Below are 18,738 nucleotides of genomic sequence, written 5' to 3' on the forward strand. Positions count from 1 at the left end.
AGTATGGACCCCTTTTACGCATAACACTGAGTGAAAAGGGCGTTCCATGGCTGTTGCTTGAGATGTTCCCACACAACACCCATGAAACCTGAATGTATCAGATTCCTACTCCACTTCAAGGGTGGCATAAGAATGATGCAACTGGGAGAAATATCTTTATTTCTCCCTGTGTATTCCTCTTTCTATGTCTGCTGCAATTTGCAGCACACTTAGAAAGAGGGAAACACCTCTTGTGATTGTTTGTTTGGAGGAAGTTATCCCTTCCTGCACAAAAGCAATCATTCCCGCAATGCAGGCATCCTTGCACCATGGTGCAGGGTTGCCCGCATTGGCGCTAGGCAGCAATTTGTGCATCAATGCAGGGGAAGAGGACATAAAGGCACCGTATCTTGTAGATACGGTGCATTTCTGCCCTTCCCCGGTGGTGCAAGGTGGTGCAGCAAGGCACTTGATGTGCCGCCCTGCACGATGGACCTCATAAATGAGGCCCCTAATTTATAGATTAGAGTTGCAAGATCCGTTGTAATTGGCAATTGTCCTCAGTAACCCCAGATATTAGCCGAGGAAACCAAATTGCAGAAGGGGCATCTTTGTATATGAATAGCTCCCTTAAATAATGAGCTGGTTTTCAAATATTACCTTGTAGGAGTACGTTTTTAAGTAAAATCCACTTCTTGAAAAACGGCAGAATATGAGCACATGTGAGACATGTATCCCCCCAAAAATTTAGGAAGAAAGGAACAAGAGGGAATGGGTGAGTGTGTCTGTATGTGCCTTATTTGGGCCAATAGGTAGAAACATGTCTACCACAATGAACCAGGAGTAATTATCCTCCTAGGCATCAACGGTTTCTTTTTTTAAACATCCCCTGTGTACCCGCTGTGCTAAACATAAGCTTGAGATACCTAGGTGATTTTTATTTCCTCTGCTGGATCCCACTCCTCCCCCTACAGAAAATATCCTCTAAGTGCTTCCCTTTATGTAGAAAGCCCATACGTCATTATACTAATTTATGACAAATGAGGAGACCCAAGGATAAGGTGTGACACCTGGATAGGCAAGTGAGGGGTCTCCTTACACATATTTTAACTTTTCAAATGTCCTTCTTGTTGGACAGAGAAACTGGATATAAGCTGCAATTCGAATCTGAAAATTACCTGTGTTCACCACATTCTCTCTAGACCAGTATACATATGTACAATATGTGAGCCCAGTCTGTCACTGAGATTAATAAGATTTCAAATTAGTATACCGATCTCAAGGAAAGCCTTTCCCTATGTATAGTGACTCAGCAAACTTATGTGATCTCAAGCTTTGACAGTTTACAAGGACAAAATAATTGGTTATGTGTCAAAGTTATGTGGGACATTGGGCCTTTGGAAATGAAATAGCATCACCGAATGCTTTAGTAGGGATACAGAGGTTTTTTCTTACTCTTTACCATTTGTACATTTTTGCTTCTTCCAAAATGCCTTGTAAAGATTATGATCCTGATTTAGAGTCTGGGGGAAGGGTTACACCATTACAAACGTGGCTGAATTGCATGCCTATCTAACATCTATATGGCACTACTTATGTCTCTAATTGTTTCTCATGGAATTGACAGTATGTCATATGCCAATAACACTCAGTTGATGTTGTCCTTAGACAAGAATTCATCAAAATCAGAAACCAACTTGTCTAACTGTATACCCAATATCTTTCAATGGATGCATCTCAAATGTAACTCTGAAAAAATTGAAATAGTTTTGTTTGAGAAGTTTAACTTTTTTTTCATCACAATGTGGCGGGACGAATAATGTCCCTCCTCCCCCTGCCACTGCAAGCGTCACAAAAAACTTAGGGGTCAAATTTGACTCCGATCTTTCCTTCCTGCCAAAAGCATTGGTTGTTGCAGGAAGGTGCTTCAGCCTTATAAAATCCCTGAGTAAATTCTTCCATTATTTACCTCTAGTGAACAGAATAACAGTGACTTTTGCTTTGATCTCCTCAAGACTGGATTATTGTAACAGCCTCTACCTTGGCAGCTTTAAACATCTTATCCATGAATTGCACATGGTACAGAATGCAGCAGTGACATTGATGTTACTTCTTTTCAGTAGGAGCACTGTTTCAGGTGCTCTTTATACCTTTATACCTCGCATTGGCTCCCAATTCAAGAAATAAAATTTACAGAGCTTAAAAAAAATCGGCCCCGTATACCTCAGTAAACAGTTTTCCCAATATGTTCCTCAGCGGGTCCTAAGGTTATCCTCTGAGAATATTTTGCTCCCTCCCACTTTCTGTCTAAAATCCAGAGTCAGAAAGTCCTTTGGTGTTCTAGGCTCAAAAGCCTGGAACCCCCTTCCTCATCACATGCAGGTTATTGAAGCTGAAGCCAATTTTAAAAATGAATTAAAAACTTGGTTATTCCACCCCTCAGATTCCTTATGCCACTCGCTAATTTAAGTACATTTGTCTTTTCTTCCTAGATCTGTAGCAGTTTTTCCTAGCACTGCGCCAGGATGCTCCTCGGGGTGACAGCTGTGCTTTAAAAGTCCTCGCCATTCATTCCGTACGCTGTATTACAAGTGCCATGGGATATAACATACTTGTAATGGGGCGCACAGTCTATCTGCCACATTTGTGACAGAAAACAACCCATCGGCCAAACTCTAAATCAGGCCTTAAGTTAAATGTATATTCATTATTAGGTGTTTGGTGGGGGTGTGTTAGTGTGGGCTAAACCTGTGCTTCACAACAATGGCCCATTACAACAAAATTATGAAATCTTCACGAATCATATCTGAACAATGTTTCTCGGAGCCAAAAGATGGAAGTCTGAAAAGTGCAGGTCTAGAAGTCAAAGGTTCATAGTAAATGGAAAAAAACTGGGTGAAAAGAAAGCAGTTGGAACTTGTTACAGGCTCCCCATAGGCAGACAGATGGAGAACCGTGTATCAAAATGAGCCTGCATGTGGTGGCGTGAAAGGACACTTGGTGAAGAAATGTCTCACTCTGGCCTTGGACCTCAGGGTGTCGACTAATGAAGTCAAGGGCACCATTCAGGGAAGTAAATGTGGCATTTCCATCTTGTGAGGCCAATTAACATAGCTCTAATTATTGTCAGTTTATACCAGTTAAGTCAGCTGCAATGAGCCATATTATTAACACCAAAAATATCAGCAAATAGCTTGTCTCTCAGTAGAGCTTAACTGAACGAGAGATTCTAGCAGTCGTTGACACTAATAGTTTGGAAAGAAGATTGCTACTTATAAGAAGAGTGTGCTTGATGTCGTATATGCTCTGGCTTTTGATATTAGTACTGCTATTCAGTGGCTGATTCTGAATAATCCTTTGAGAAATTGGAAGTAGGGGTGTGCAAAATGTGCTTAATTTGTATTCGAGTACATTACATTTCTAGGCAATTACACGAAGTTACGCATAACTATGCAAATTGCAGAACCGGCATTTGGCCCATTTTGCGCTATAAAATAAAGCAAAAACTAGAAGTGGTTTAAACAGCAGCCTCCTCCATTCTGGTCGTTCTAGTTGTTTCCCTGTGCTTGCTCAAACTTTCTGCAGAAACGGTGCATAATGATATGAAGTATTAATTACATGACATAACAATGAAATGTCGGGACCTTCACATAATAAATATACATCACAATTCCTGAAATTTCATAACATTACAGCAATGTATTGAATATTTCGCCTGAGCCTTGTGGAAGAAGCATGCACTGAAGTTAAACACAACAAAATGCTTCCTGGAAGTTTAATATATGGTGAAGGTTGTGTTGTACACAGTATGCCAATAGATTTTTTCAATTAAGAAGAGTGCATAAGTTTCAGAGATAAAGATAATAGCTGAATATATGAATTTCACATGTTTTTGGCCTGAAGGGACTGGTGAGTTTACCACTCCATTGGCAATAGGACTGCAAAATCAAGTCAATTCGTGGGAAGCTAATTCCTCATGGCACAATATATACATTCAATCTGTAACAACAATTAGTTTTAAGGCATTGTACTGAGGACAGCTTGCAGATGGAATTTATTCAGTTATGCTGGTAGATTCCATTCCCTACCTCATTCCTGGTAGTAGAGGTTTTGTTATCATTATACAGCATTGGTGGCATGCTCATGCATATTACGTAATGTTTATGGGTTTAATTGACTAATGAACTACATTTTGACACTGAATTCCAAGCAAAGCCAGCCAAGGCAAATAGTTGCACCCTAGCAAGGCCAGATTTCGTTTCATTAGGATATCCTGGAAAAGTTAGTACACTTAATACCCATTAATTATGTTATGCTGCAGCATATTATTCCCTAATAATTGTATAGATGCAACTGCATTAATGCTAGTTTCAGTGCCTGAAATAGTCATTACTATGAGTTAAACGGTGAAACTTCCTTAGAACCTCACTTACTCCATGCAGACATTAACGATGTGAAACAGTCCTGAAAATGTTTTTGCAGCTAGCATTTTAGATATTCAGACAATGAATTACTGGTTTGATTCTCGGGACACCCTTGTTTCTCACGCATACGTTGTCCATTTTATTGTTAGGGCTTCCATTTTGAAACCTAAAAAAATATCTTCAAACTTCATCAAATCCGTGTATCAGGTGCCCGAATCTAATGCAACCATATTGACATCAACAAGCATGTGAACGCCTCTTTTTCTACTCCAGAAATACCCATTTTGAATTGTAAAGTACTTATGTTTTTATGCATTGCTTACCCTAGCCCCTGTGTCATAGCATGTGCAAGGAATTGTGGTACAGATGCGAACAGGGACAACCTACGAGTTCTCTTTAAGTCCTGGCCCATTTGGTGTAATAATTCTGAATTCTGTGTATTGGAGCTGCCCGTAAGCAGGGGACGCAACTGAATCTATCATATTCTGCGAGGATAAGAGGCCTAAAACCACTGTTTACTTGATGAAAACAAAGTGAAATCATTGGCTTTCAAATGTATTTTTCACTTTATTATTTCATTGGCCCTCATTATGAGTCCAGCGAAGGAGGGGGGCTATTTATCACATCTGATAAAATCTGACTGTCAGGGTACTAATTTACTGGATGTGATAAATTGCAGCTGTTCCAGGTTTGGGGTAATTAGGTGGAGAAATGTAACAACCAGGTGCTGAAGCCTCCACAAATCGAAAACTGTTAACCACTGCACAAATAGTGGTTTGCGCAGGATCCAGAAATCTCCGCCCACTCAGAATCAGGGCCTTAGTGCCTAAATTTCAATGATTACTGATTATCCGTACCGGCTAAACCCTCAGCAAGTACTCTAGCTCATATAAATACCTCAATCTAATAGATATATATTTGTTGAATCATTCTGTAATATTTATTTACATACTGAATTAATAATAAAAAGAAAGCAATCAAACTTAGCTGCAATAACATTCTACAACATGATACAAATCCTGCTTGGTTAGTAGATGAAGCAGCATTAGGGTTTACATAAGTCTTTCATAATACTTAATTGAAAAAGCACTCTTTAAGAATGAACATAATTCTCAGCTAGTCAGTAAATACTTCTGTAGCTAAGTGTATCAAATGCTCTCTTGTACAAAACATATAGATTAAGATCAACCTTGCACTCAGTCTGATCCCTCCCTTCAACTGACACCCAGGAATAGATATAGTACAGAAATATTTCATTTCACCAAAAATATCAGCAATGTTGTGAGTAATATTTAAAGAAAGCCAAATATGAATAATGCCATATAAGGAGGTAGTTTTCCTCTAAAGGTCATGGCAGAACTTTTACAAACATCATAGACATTTATTTATGTCTAAGGTACATATTAATTTCTTTTCCTAGCAAGTCTTCCTGGCGTGTGACTTTCAAGATATATCTTGTGATCCAAGCTGTTTTAGATGTCATTCTAGTACAAGGTGGTTAGCCAGAAAGTTTCATAAGGATAAAACATCGTTGGAAGGTAAAAGTTTGGCCTATGAGAATGTGGGAAGATAGGATACTATGTAAATTCAAGTGATCATTTTTGCAAACTTCAGTATTCAAAATCGAAAGATGCCAAATAAAGAAAACTTGCAAAATAGTGTCCGTGTGCTACAGCTGTCACATTCTAGCTACCGGACAGGAGAGTGAGTCTCCTGTCTTCACTAGTGGTTTATTGATTTCTAAATGAGTTGGGTACATGTTTTTTCAATGCCTTAATTGCAAGGGCAGTACTTCTGGCATCAGGAAGGGTACACGTGAAGCTCAGTGGTTGGGGCCATGTGTTTCCTAACTCTCAGACGTGGTTAGCAGCCATTAGCCCTCAGTGACAGAGGGGGGAAACAATTTACTGCAGCTGAAAGCTATTCTAACTGCAAGGACAGATGGGGCTGATGCAAAACTTCACGTTAGCTGAAGGTGGACAACTTTGCCATTCTTTGCATTGATCTGAGTATCAATATCTGCACATCCATTGTAATAAAATCCAGTTGCTTAAACGTAGACCTCCACATTGTAAATTGGTGAGGTAACCCTGCAATTCCTTCTTATCTAAAGTAAATAGGAGTTTCCCATTAGTTTCTGGCATTTTTACCTGACAGGATTTCTGGCTCTCCCTAACCTTCCTTCTAATGTTCATTTTTCTAACTAGCCTCTCAAATGAGCTCTGGGTTTCATTCTGCCCTACCAAAATGGTCGTCTGTCTGCATGGTTATCAATGTAATCATTTTTATACTGTACTTAAATGAAATCTGGTGCTTACTTCAGTGCACAATCATCTATATGACAACCAGCATCAGCAATAAAATGCCTTTCCACGCATGGTCATTCTAATAAACCAAAGGGGGGCCTTACCCAGTAATTGAGGAAATGCCTCACAATATGTTTCAGAAGGAGAAGCGCCCTGGAAGGGTTTCATTTTACAAGGCCTGCTATAGCCCTTTCATTCAATATGGCACGATGGGAGATGGGTATAGCCTTGGTGGGGGCAGGAGGGTAGAATGAATGCTAACATTCTCTCACCTATTCACATAGGAGGTACTACTGGTGGCTGCTTAGCCAGTGTTCTACTTGGACCACTTGCTCAACAAAATATGTAATGTATGTCCTGAAGTATATGGGGAATTAAATCAATGCTGGGGGGAAGAGGGAGATCAGGAAGGCAGTAGCTTTCTCTCTATCTGCGTACCAAACATCCATGGAAATACAAGTCTTCTCATCTGGAATGCATATACTATATAAAGATTTCTGTGGCAAATTATTTTGATGAATTATTTAAAAGAATAAATTTTTTTTTGTGTTTCATAGTTTTAACTCCCAAAATTACAGCAACGTTTTATACTATTTTCTTTACTCTTTTAGCAAGCCCAGTGTGGTCTAGACTTAAGGCACGTCAATGTAATTGAGCTGGTTGGCGTTTTTCCTGCACAATTAGGAAGAATTGGACGAAGACTCCTGTCCCCAGCACTGAGCTTGCAACTCAGGTAAACAAAATTCAATTTTAATTATTGTATTGATTTCCATGGTAATTGTTATGTGTCTAGTCAACGCCTTTTGCAGTATTTTATTTTAAGTCAATGTATTATTCCTAATGAAACATCAATGAATACTAAACTCGGTTTTCTCCACATTTTGTACATTCTGTTTGGTACCTGTATTGAACACCAGGAAGTCTTGTTCAATTGAGTCCTCTTACCAAATTCCTTCTATTAAAGTTTGCAAACTTGTCTTTACATTGGTGGACTTTGAAGTAGTATGTGGGGCTAACGTGCATATAATCCAAGAACTGGCAATACCCCCTTTGTAAATTTAACTGTACTGCTGACGTTGCTCACACTGGACATTGTCTATCAGTGCTTTATCCTTGTCTGCCTTAGTTAGTGCTTCTGGTCCTATAGTGCTCTCCTACTGACATTTTCTAGAAAAATATATTCGTCTCTCATCAGCTTTTCTCGAGTCAGTCAGTCTTCTGATTATTGTTCCTTATTTTTTGTCCCTGTTCTGCCTCATTTCTTGCCCCCTCTCCCACTTTTTACTTTCAAATATTTCTCTACTTTCAATTCTCCAGAGAAGGATGAAGGAAATCTACTATCATGCAATTTAGTTTTTATATTTCTTTTTATTGATTTCAATGCATTATTCTAGGAAAGGTAACTTCATGACAAAAAGTGAAGATTCATAGACTCAGACAATAAATAGTGAAACATATCTACCTAATCAGTCTATATAATACGATTTCGTAAACCCCAAATTTTCAAGCCAAATTTAAATCTCCGTACATTTGCCTCTTAAACAAATAAGGTGAGGCCCTACTGCAGGATTTGCCAGCTCTTAATTTCAAGAATTGTTAGAAATGTTAGCTCCTAAAGTGGCCAGGCACATAATTATAAACACCCAAAGGCTTAAAATAAATGCTAAGCTTACTGACAACATTATTAGCGCTGATTTTTTTTATCGTTCCAGCACTTAAAGTGACAGTGTATCATATAACTGGAAATACGGATATATCATTAAAGTGTGTAGCATCAAAAAATGTCAGTGATTATCCTTCTTCAAAGTGCATAAGGTCATAAAGGGACCGTACAAATTTGAAAAAAACTATTCCCTACTACTCCATGCCCTTGTTATCTATTTTCTAAGGTATTGGATGGTACAATTGGCTTTCTCAATCAATCAAGCTTTCCTCTGACATTTTGCCTTCCCATCCATTCACCCTAGGGGTGGTAGAAGTGTTCCAATAAGTAGTAATCAAACAGCATGCCACAAGCATGGCCATTAAAATAAAGTGTTCAGTGGCATGATGTTCTGGCCTCTAATCATCTGATAATCCCATAAGAGCTATTTTCAGAGAGGGAAGAATATTCAACGTGATTGTTTTATCTACTGCCTGGAACACTCCCCTCCAAAATGTTTTTAAACTATTAGAGGTCCAGAAAATATGTATCCAATCCTGTTCCTGACTGCACTTTGGGCAGTTTCTGGGTAGAACAGGGATTATCTTATTTAGACATCGTGGTGTAAGGTACAACATGCATCAATTGGAAAAAGGCCTTGCAATAAAAATGGGCCCTTCTAAAACTTGAATAACTGTGATCAAAATACCTTTTCCATTGTATTTCTTTTGGCGTTATCCTAGTGTGCCTTACCCATTTAAATCTTATCTTTTCTACAGTCTGTTCGTATCTCAAATAAACTTCTTTGTACCAATAACTCAAAGTTTTGTTAACTTTGCCTTCCCTAAACAGCAGGCTTACTCCAGTTTCTGGAAAAGTCAATATCCAGCCTGACACAACAGAAGATGGCACTTATTTGAGTATGCATAAAAAACGAGAGTGGACTTGAGTTTTTTTTTTTAAAAAGGGTTTGGGGGATTTTAAACTAGCACCATTATAAAATCCCCTACCTTTAAACTAGAAATATCCGCCCATTTCTTTATTGTACCTACAGTCAGGCCAGGAGATAGAAACTTACAATATCTCAATAGAGTCTCTGCATCAATCCTAGGGATTCTCTGTATAGTAAACAATTTATATTTCAACATCCAAATGAGGTTTAAAGAGGTGTATCTTACTTTTTTGAGGGATTTAGGGATTTTAATGTACCACCGTAGGTCCTCAACCTCCAAATTATTCATCATAAGTTGAGGGATGGAATTATCGAAATTGGGGGTCTGCATTGACAGGTGGTGCAACTATAGGATAAAAAAGTCAAAGAATATTTCTGGAAGTCAGTTCCAAGCCTCCCTAATTCATGGACATTTGCAAATTGTTCAGTTTTACCTGTGGGCATTTCTCGTTCCATAAAAGGGATGTGATTACTTGTTTCCATTTTTTTTAAAAGAAGGCCTCCACTTTCAGGGGAATTGATAAAAAGAGTAACAAAAACAAAGGTAAAATTAACATTTTAAGTAATGGAGTATGGCCTACAATGGATAAGGACAAAGCTGTCCATATTTCCAATAAATTAGAAACTTTTCTCATCATAGATTTAACATTATCATTAAACACTTCCTCCGGCTCCTCTGAATAAAAAAAACCTTAAATACCTTTTCGGGCCTGCTCTATAGTTTTCCCTCAGGGCTAGTGTGAGGGCTTCCACAGTAGCTTTAAATGAGAGACACACTATTTTCACCTCATTGATTATACAGCCCCTCTCATTCAAGAAAGCTTTAATCAATGGACAGCTATATTAATATTATGAGGAGTTAAAAATAAAGCCATATCATCTAAATATAGGTTTATATTAGACCGGAAGGTAAGGGTGGTACAGTATTTAAATTAAGCCAAATATTTGGTGCCAAGGGTTCGATGAAAATTCGATGAAAAAGGCCAATATTAATGTTAAAGTGCGCAACCTTTTCAGTTGCCCCGATTCAAGATGATTTGGCATGAGGTAGAATTATTAATTACCTGCTATCATGAATCTCATGTTGACAGGCTTTTTCTGATGTAACAGTCATGTTTCAGAGAGGAAGAAGCATAAACTACACCCTACCTTACTACATGCTGTACTTCTTTTTGGATTAAAACCAAAATAAGAGATATAGCCTGATGACCCCGGGTTACTGAAAATCCATTTTGGTGAAAATCCAAAATAAAGTAACCTCTTTTTTGCAGAAACATTTCTGGATATTCAACAACACAAATATCACAGACCATAAAGGGTTAAAGATTCAAGAAATGAGCATAAAAAAACATGTGAGCTGTGAAAAGAAGCATGTTTAATGGAGACAGAAAATATATCCTGGGGCTTAGCTTGTGGTATAGAAGGAAATAGAAGTACTAGGTATAAGTATTAGGGTATGAGTGGAGTAATAGATCCCCGAGTTTGGGAATTAGGGTTTTGGTTGAGTAAAAGTAAGAGGTTATAGAAAAGGTATAGTTACAGGGTTTAGAGAGTGGTTGGGTAGAGGATAGGCAGGGAGGTGGCTTTACGGTATTGGTAGTAAAAGAAGGGTATAGGCTTGGAAAGATGGTCCTAATGGAGAGGCTGACATAAAGGTATTAGGAATTAGGTAGAGATGTAGGTAGTAAGGGAGAAGTGTGAGACTGTTGGTAGTTGTGGAGGTATATATTAAGGTACAGGCAGGTTGAAAGCTAAAGACATAACATAGGTGAATGGGAAGGGGGAGCAACTGACTTCAGTATAAGAAGAGGGATGAAAAGTGGAGTAAAAACATGTAGAGACAGGGGAGCCTCCAAAAGGAAAAAGAGGGAAGAATGGAAAGCAGAGAAGTATGTGGAGGAGTTAATCGTGAAAGGGAACAATACATCTATATGATCATAAACAAAAAGGGATACCGTAAGTTTTTCAACATAATCAGGTACGACTCACACCATTTCCTTTCATGAATACTATTGCACTTAATTATTCACTTGAGGAGCTCATGAACACATTGTTTCAGACTACTTATTTTAAGTGGTGAAAATACACTTTTACTTTCAAAATATTCATGTTATAATCATATTTTGTATTGTTAATAGGTACAGGTATCAAAATACAAATATCTAATAGCTGTAATGTTCCTGGCCCAGCTGACCCTGGTTAGTTAGATATACAGTGGACTCCCCATTTCAGCAAAAAACTAGTCAGTCAAGATGTCTCAGTGTAAGCATACTATGAGTATTTGTTTGCAGTTTTGTTTTTTGATCATCTCCCTAAACACAGACCTCAGAGCAACTATGTATTTGCTTTATCTGCATCCTTCTTTTATTATTCTTTGTTCACCACCTTTGAATGCCCTGTTCCCTGGAGCTGTTTTATGGTTTTCTTGAGTTGGAGTTTTACCAATGAGGCACAAATTACTGCCTAGAGTTTCTTGTGTACAAAAATGCAGTGTGTCACTAGCAATCTACAAGCATACTGTCAGCTCCTACACCTGAAGAAGCACTTGCTCCTTCTGACCAGGACAGGATCACTTGGAGGCAATTACTGAACTGCAGGTGTGTAGCACAGTTCCACTCAAGACACCTAGGCCCATATTTATACTTTTTGACGCAAACCAGCACAGGCGCTGGTTTGCGTAATTTATTTTACTGCCGGCTAACGCCATTCCTACACGCCATGTGGGCGTCTTATTTAAGGAATGACGTTAGCCGGTGGTAAAATTTTTGAAAAAACGACTCAAACCAGGCAGCGCTGGCGTAGAGGAAAATGGGGGTTGTGCGTCAAAAAATGGTGCAAGTTAGGTTTGAGGCAAAAATCATGCCTTGAACCGGACTTGCACCATTTTTTGATGCACAACCCCAATTGAAATGACTCCTGTCTTAGCAAAGACAGGAGTCATGCCCCCTTGCCCAATGACCATGCCCAGGGGACTTCTGTCCCCTGGGCATGGTCATTGGGCACAGTGGCATGTAGGGGGGCCCAAATTAGGCCCCCCTATGCCACTTTAAAAAAACATAAAAAAATATTTACCTCAACTTACCTGTACTTACCTGGGATGGGTCCCCCCAACTATGGGTGTGAGCGAGGGTGTCAGGGGTTCTCCCTGGGGGCGGGGAAGGGCACCTCTGGACTCCTTCCATGGTCCAAGACCATCGAAGTGAGCCCACAGGTCCCTTAACGCCTGCCCTGACCCAGGTGTTAAAAAACGGCGCAAATCAGGATGTCCGCTGTTTTTTAAGGCCCATCCCCTCCTGTGCTTCAAAATGATGCAGGAGTATAAATAAGGCGCACCGGCCTTAAAGTCATTTTTTGGGCGGGAACGCCTACCTTGTATGTCATTAACGCAAGGCAGTTCCCTGCATCCAAAAAATGACGCACACGGAGGAATTTTGACATATGCGGGCTCGGGTGTCAAAGTTTAAATATAGTGCACGGTTTGCGCCGAATGTGCGTCAAACATTTTGATGCACATTCGGCACAGAGTATAAATATGCCCCCTAGTGCTGGTGCTGTGTAAGGGTGGAGCCTTTTTCAATAAGGTCAGTGGTTAAGACCAATGAAGTGATTGGCCTGGCTTCTTGGGGAATTACTGATGGTTACTCAGTGTCTCTGTCCTTATATTCTCAAGTTGGGTAATGTAACAGCGGTAAAGTTGAGTGGGCATTTTTCTTACTGACCCTTATATCGCTGCACTAGTAAGTGAAGCAGGACTATCTTGTCAAGTTTCACTGTGTGCAGAGAAACAGGAGCTACCACCTTGTGTTAGCTCATACACAATGCATGAATGCAGGCATTTTTTTGTGGAGGTATTAGTCACACAGACCACTGTTCTGATGATTATTCTGCTGTGCATTGCAAATATGCACTTGTTTCACAGAGACCATGCAATGTGTTACATTGAAATTTCTCTTGATGGGGTGTTATTTGGAAATCTCTCTTGATGGCATCTTGCAACTAAAAGGATGTAACTAGGTCAGTTACAGCTGTTATCGTGCAGGAGGAAGTGAGCTAATAAGAAGTTGACATTAACATATTGTTCGCAATTCACAGTGGAATTGTAGCTGCAGGTAGGAAAATAGTGATTAGAGTGATGTGGTGTTTCTCCTTTACATTTTCCTCTTGGTGTTCTGAGGCATCAGGGTGTAGTATCTTGATAGGGATGATTTGTTACCTAAATGCGCCGATACCAAACATGCTTGATGGGGGCGGTCTGTTCTAGTGGTTTAATATTGTGCTCGTGATTGAAAGGAGTTTTTTCAAACAGCCTGCTGCTAAAATCAGACACTTCTAATACTGAAGTAAAGTAGCTCTTCATATAAGACAACAGTCAAGTCAACCAACAAATATAATACATCTAATGCGGAAATATGAAAAATTGAGGGCTTGGGCTCTTGATTCAGATGTAAAGTGTCTAATGAGGAGGGCTTGTACATGAGCATGCATGGAGGTCTTCTGAGCTGAACTCAAAAGAGACGCATGTAGTAGGTAAGCTCTGGGACAGATTCCTTATGTATAATGTCTCTAGGGCGGATATCTGGGAGTTTAATTGTGAGACTGTGCTTTTTTTATAATCATATTTTATTTATTTTGCAGTGTTGAAACACATTAACTAACATAAAGGAATCTCATGGTATCCCCCATACCCCATCCCTCATTTGCCCTGTGAGTGGCCTCCGATGTTGGGACTGTATCTCCAAACATGTTTGTCAGCCCATAGCATACTCACCATTAATCCCATATCTTGTGGTATTTTTGAGGGTAGCCTCTAGCTTTACAAATGGGTTGTTCCTGTTTGCACACCAGTCCATCGCAAGTTTCTATTCAGAGAGTATTGGCGGGTTCTGAGATTTCAACTTCTGTGCAATGTCTCTTTTAGCTACAATTGCCATGCCAAAAATCGTGTGGTCCCCTCGAGTACCCTCTGTGTCTCAGGCCGTTTTAGGTGACAGCTCAAGAGGCCTCTCCAATACTTGGGTGAGGGTTTGGGCTATTGACTGTTAGTATTTCGCCACACTTGGACACAGCCATACCATGTGGAAGAAGTTGGACCATGGAAGGTGGAATTGTGTGCACCTCGGTTTAGGGAGTATACCTGTGTGCCAAAAATGCTGCAGTGTAAGGTAAGCCATATGAAGGTAGTGCAGCTGGACCAGCAGAAATAGTGAATTTCTGAGGAGCCATGCAATCTTCTCGTCATTCAATGTCATTTATGGTGCACACCCACCCCTCAAATTTGTGTCTGAGATTCTCAAGCTTTTCAGGGGTGAAGCAAAAGATCTGTAAATCTGAGAGATTCCACCCCGACCCAGACACCCCTTTAGCAGCATTGCTTCCATCAGGCTGAACTCTGGTTAACTAGCAAGGCCTGTCTGGCTCCCCGCTAGAGCATGTCAGAGTTGTAGGTATTTGTGGTACTGAATGTGTGACAGTTTGTATTGAAGTTGTAGTTCTTGGAACAATTTTGTATGTGAACCACCCAAACATACTCCAGTATAGTACTGCTGATTCTGCACCACTTCCCAAAGATCTCCAGCTGGGCCATGTGACCCAACCAGCAACAGAGTGTCTTTTTTTTGTCCCACCCTGTAAATCTGTTGCAACTCTCCATGAAGAAATACCAACATTGTGACCACTATAGTGTGGGACACAACGGACTGGCCATAAAGAATACCAAAAACTTTGTTGGTTCCTAGAAGGGCCAGTTCTAGCTGATATGCAGGTGGTTCTGTCTCTTTTCAGCAGGATCAGAAGTGACTTTCTCCAGTTGGTTCAGAGGCTGCATGCATTTAGGATCTCCAGAACTCAAGGGCCAGAAGTCTGGGGGTCTGCAAGGAAGAGGAGGTAATTATCCACATATAATGCAATCCTGTCCTCCCACATCCCAGTTTCATCTCTGCACCTGGGCATCACAACAAATAATTCTAGCCAGGGGCTCAGTACCTAGAGTGAAGAGGAAAGGGGATGGAGTGCATCAATGCCAAGTCCTGCACCAAATTGGGAATGTAAATGAAAGTACTCCATTTTTATGAACTTGTTTCAGTGGCTCTCTGTATAAGAGCTTAACTTATTTCTGGTATGTGGGCCCAAACCCCATACCTTGGAGGACTCGGTCTAAATAGCTCCAATCAATGTGTCAAAGGGTTTCTCAAAGTCTACAATCAATAGTGCTGTAGGGTTGGATATAGCTTAAGCATGTGGTAATGCAGTGTGGACGTGCCTAATTTTTCCACGTTTTTATTTTGTGTCTATTGTGAGGGGGATTTGAGGCCCTCTCATCGAGTCTGTGGAGAGGTATTTCAGTAAGAATGGGGCAGACTCATTCATGGGTCAGCTGTGTGTGATGAACATACACCTGTCCATAATAATTGTGAATGTGCCAGCTATCTTGTATAATGTGTGCAGTTGGCGATCCGAGTGATCAACAGTAGTAGGAATAAACTTTGAACCAAGCTTACCAGAATAGAAGTTTGCCACTTTTGTGTCCATATTCATTCACTCATTGAGTGAATTCCCGCAAGCACTGGCAGGAATCGTGACAGGCAGTTTGGCGCAGTGAGGCTCTATCAAGTTTGAGCTGCCGTTGGAGAGAGTCCAAGGCATCAGAGACACTCTTGGCCTCCAGTTGTTGGATTCGGGTTTCAGTCTCTGTCATTTGGTTGTGCTTGTCTCTCTCGGTGTGTTTGAGGTACATTTTGGCCAAACCCCTGATCGTGGCTTGACAGGCTGCCCATAGGGTGCCTGCCGTGGTGACTGACCCATTGCTTATCTTAAAGTAGGAGTGGAGTTCCATTGTTAAATAATGTGTGAACTGGTTGTATCAAGGAGCCGGCATTGAGACACCAAATTAGCCTCTTGTGGTATATAGGAGCCCCCACCAGAGAGTAACTGGTGAGTGGCCAGAGATTCCTCTGGGGAGAGTATTCACTGCTGCTGAATGTGTCATGTAAGTGACAGCAAGAAGGTGGAGGTCTGTATGTGACTGAGTTTTGACAGAAGCGGAAATATGTGTGTATGTCCTCCTACTTGGGTGCCAGACCCTCCATGCATCACATAGACCCAGATCCATGTAGTGAAGGACTTGAATTTCTCAAAGTGATGTCTGATCTGGGACCCAGATGCATCCATGCCAGGGTTTAGAGTGGCACTAAAATTGCTGCCTAGGATTGTTACCCCAGGCTGCAGCCCTGTGACCACCTCTGTAAGCTCATCCAGGATCAACACATTTAACTGAGGTGGTATGTAGATGCTCATGACGTCATAGTATTTCACTTCTAAGGACCCCTCTAACCTCACATAATGACTATGGAAGATCATAGCTGAATCTATCCAGAAAGGGGCAATTAGAACCTAATAATGAATTTCTTGCACTAGTAATATGTTTGGTGTGAGCTGTTTGGGGAAAGTGCAGTACTGCTGTGCATTTATTACAACTAAGGAGACCATTAATGTTCTAAGATATTAACTGAAAGTTAGCCATGAGGTTAGCAGGTAAATGTGACGTGGGAGCCGAACCAGAATACACGGGGTCCTGAGTGAATCTGAGCAGGCGTTAAAAGTGCCCAAAAATTGGTGCAAGGGAATCTCTTAGATTTTGGTGTTTTCGGCCTTTTATTGCCACATTAGCATAAAAAATGACACTAATATGGCATTGTAATGATGCTAGGGGCTCCTAAATATGCCCCTTTGTGTGTGTCTATGGATGCATATGATGACCACGTGGTACAGCAACTGAAAAAGTAAAAACTGAAAACCATTCAGTTCTCCCAATAATCCTCCGCCTGATTCTTCGACCCTAGAAGCATCTGTTGCCCTTGAACTCACAAACAATAAATCCATTATATAATGTATAACGGGGCATTGGAGGTGGGCTTGTTCCTGAGCAGGAGGGTAGGCCAGCTGCTGCTGGATGCCTATTGTACAGGGACAAGAAAGTTACTTAAATTCTAACTAGTTGTTCTAGCTCTGGGCTTCCACTTCAACGTAGGATTTTGAGCTCATCCTGGGTTGCTGCCTCTGACACCCTTTCCTCAGGCGACTGTGGGCCGGCTTTCATGATCCATATGTGGCTACAGAGAACCACAACAGTAGGTCTCACTGCCTGAGAGTGTCCTCAGTCAGTGTCCGAGGACTCTGGAGAGCATACACATGGCTGTTGGCGTGACTTCAGCATTTTTGAGCTACTGGTATGTTGTGGTTTACTGTCTCCGGTAGCCATACCTGGATCAATTTAGTAATCTTCTTCAGATCTCCCACGTCATCTTCCAGGGTAGAGACCTTCCCCTCTGCTTCAGTGACCATTCATGCCGCATTGCAAAGGTCTTCTCTAAGGTGGGCAACATCTACTCCTACCTCTCAAAGTTTTGTTTCCACTGCTTTATGAGCCGTCTGAATGGCCTATAGAATCTGCACATCTTTTGTAGAGTCAGGGTGTTTCAGTGCCTGGAGGTTACCATCACGGTGCATCAAAGATTATGAAGAGCTTGTGGAAAACTTAACTATTTGTGGCTGCGTGTACATTTGGAGGCCTTTATCTTTCCACATGGTGACCATAGATGAGGTTGGTCTGGGTCCAGTGCTCCACTGAATATAATGCCTGGGTAGGGTGTTTGGACAAAATATTGATTTAAAAATAATGAGTTACAGAAATATCATTTTTTAATATTGTGATACAGAAATATTGTGTGCAAAAATATAATTGACAGAAATATTGATGTTTTAAGATAAGAAATATTGTTTTTAAGTTTCTTTATGTGTTTAACCCCTTGTGTGGCAAGGACACAATGGTTACGTCCAGTGGCACAGCATTATGGATTGGTGTGTGTGTGTGTTTTGTTTGGGAGGAACGACCTGTTTGGCAAGGGTCACTCCCCATGGTAGCACATTACTGATGGCCATTCCTGCCCTCTGGGGACAGATCAGCCTATTTTTGTAAGGCCCATCTGCCCCCAGGGAGTCAGAAAGCACACTAGACCCCAGGGAAAAATTATTTAAAAAAGGAGGGTACGGCCATATACCCACCCCAAATCAATAGGGACAAAGTTGTTCTGCCCACTGGGAGGCACATGGGGTAATCACCCCGATCCGCTCCCCAGGGGGGCAGAAAGCCCACTAGATGCCAGACAATTAAAAAAAATAGGGGGGTGGGGACTGCAAACCACTATGGGCATGGATATGCCCTGCACACCAACTGAAGGAGGTAACAGTCTTTCAGTCCCCTCTGCAAACTAAAGCATTTAATTTCAATGGCAAGCAAGAGGACATTTGATTCATTTGGGCCAAGAGAGCTTGGCTAACTCATATCACCCCACTTGCAATGGTGAGAGCTGCACTTTTTGGACTTTGGTACGTTGCCACCTACCAGACCTAGACACATCCGAAAACTAAGCATCTGGG

General features: G+C 40.9%; 1 protein-coding gene across 2 annotated transcripts in view; it reads left to right on the plus strand.

Moving 5' to 3' along the window:
- Window positions 1-18,738, plus strand: part of SRPX (sushi repeat containing protein X-linked) — a 429,025-nt gene that overhangs the window by 374,186 nt on the left and 36,101 nt on the right. For both annotated transcript variants that reach the window (XM_069204239.1, XM_069204240.1), the window contains one exon: window positions 7,321-7,442. In XM_069204239.1, the coding sequence (XP_069060340.1) occupies window positions 7,321-7,442 (122 nt within the window). The remainder of the gene's footprint in view (window positions 1-7,320; window positions 7,443-18,738) is intronic.

The sequence above is a fragment of the Pleurodeles waltl genome, chromosome 8 (genome assembly GCF_031143425.1).
Source record: "Pleurodeles waltl isolate 20211129_DDA chromosome 8, aPleWal1.hap1.20221129, whole genome shotgun sequence".
Classification (NCBI taxonomy): domain Eukaryota; kingdom Metazoa; phylum Chordata; class Amphibia; order Caudata; family Salamandridae; genus Pleurodeles; species Pleurodeles waltl.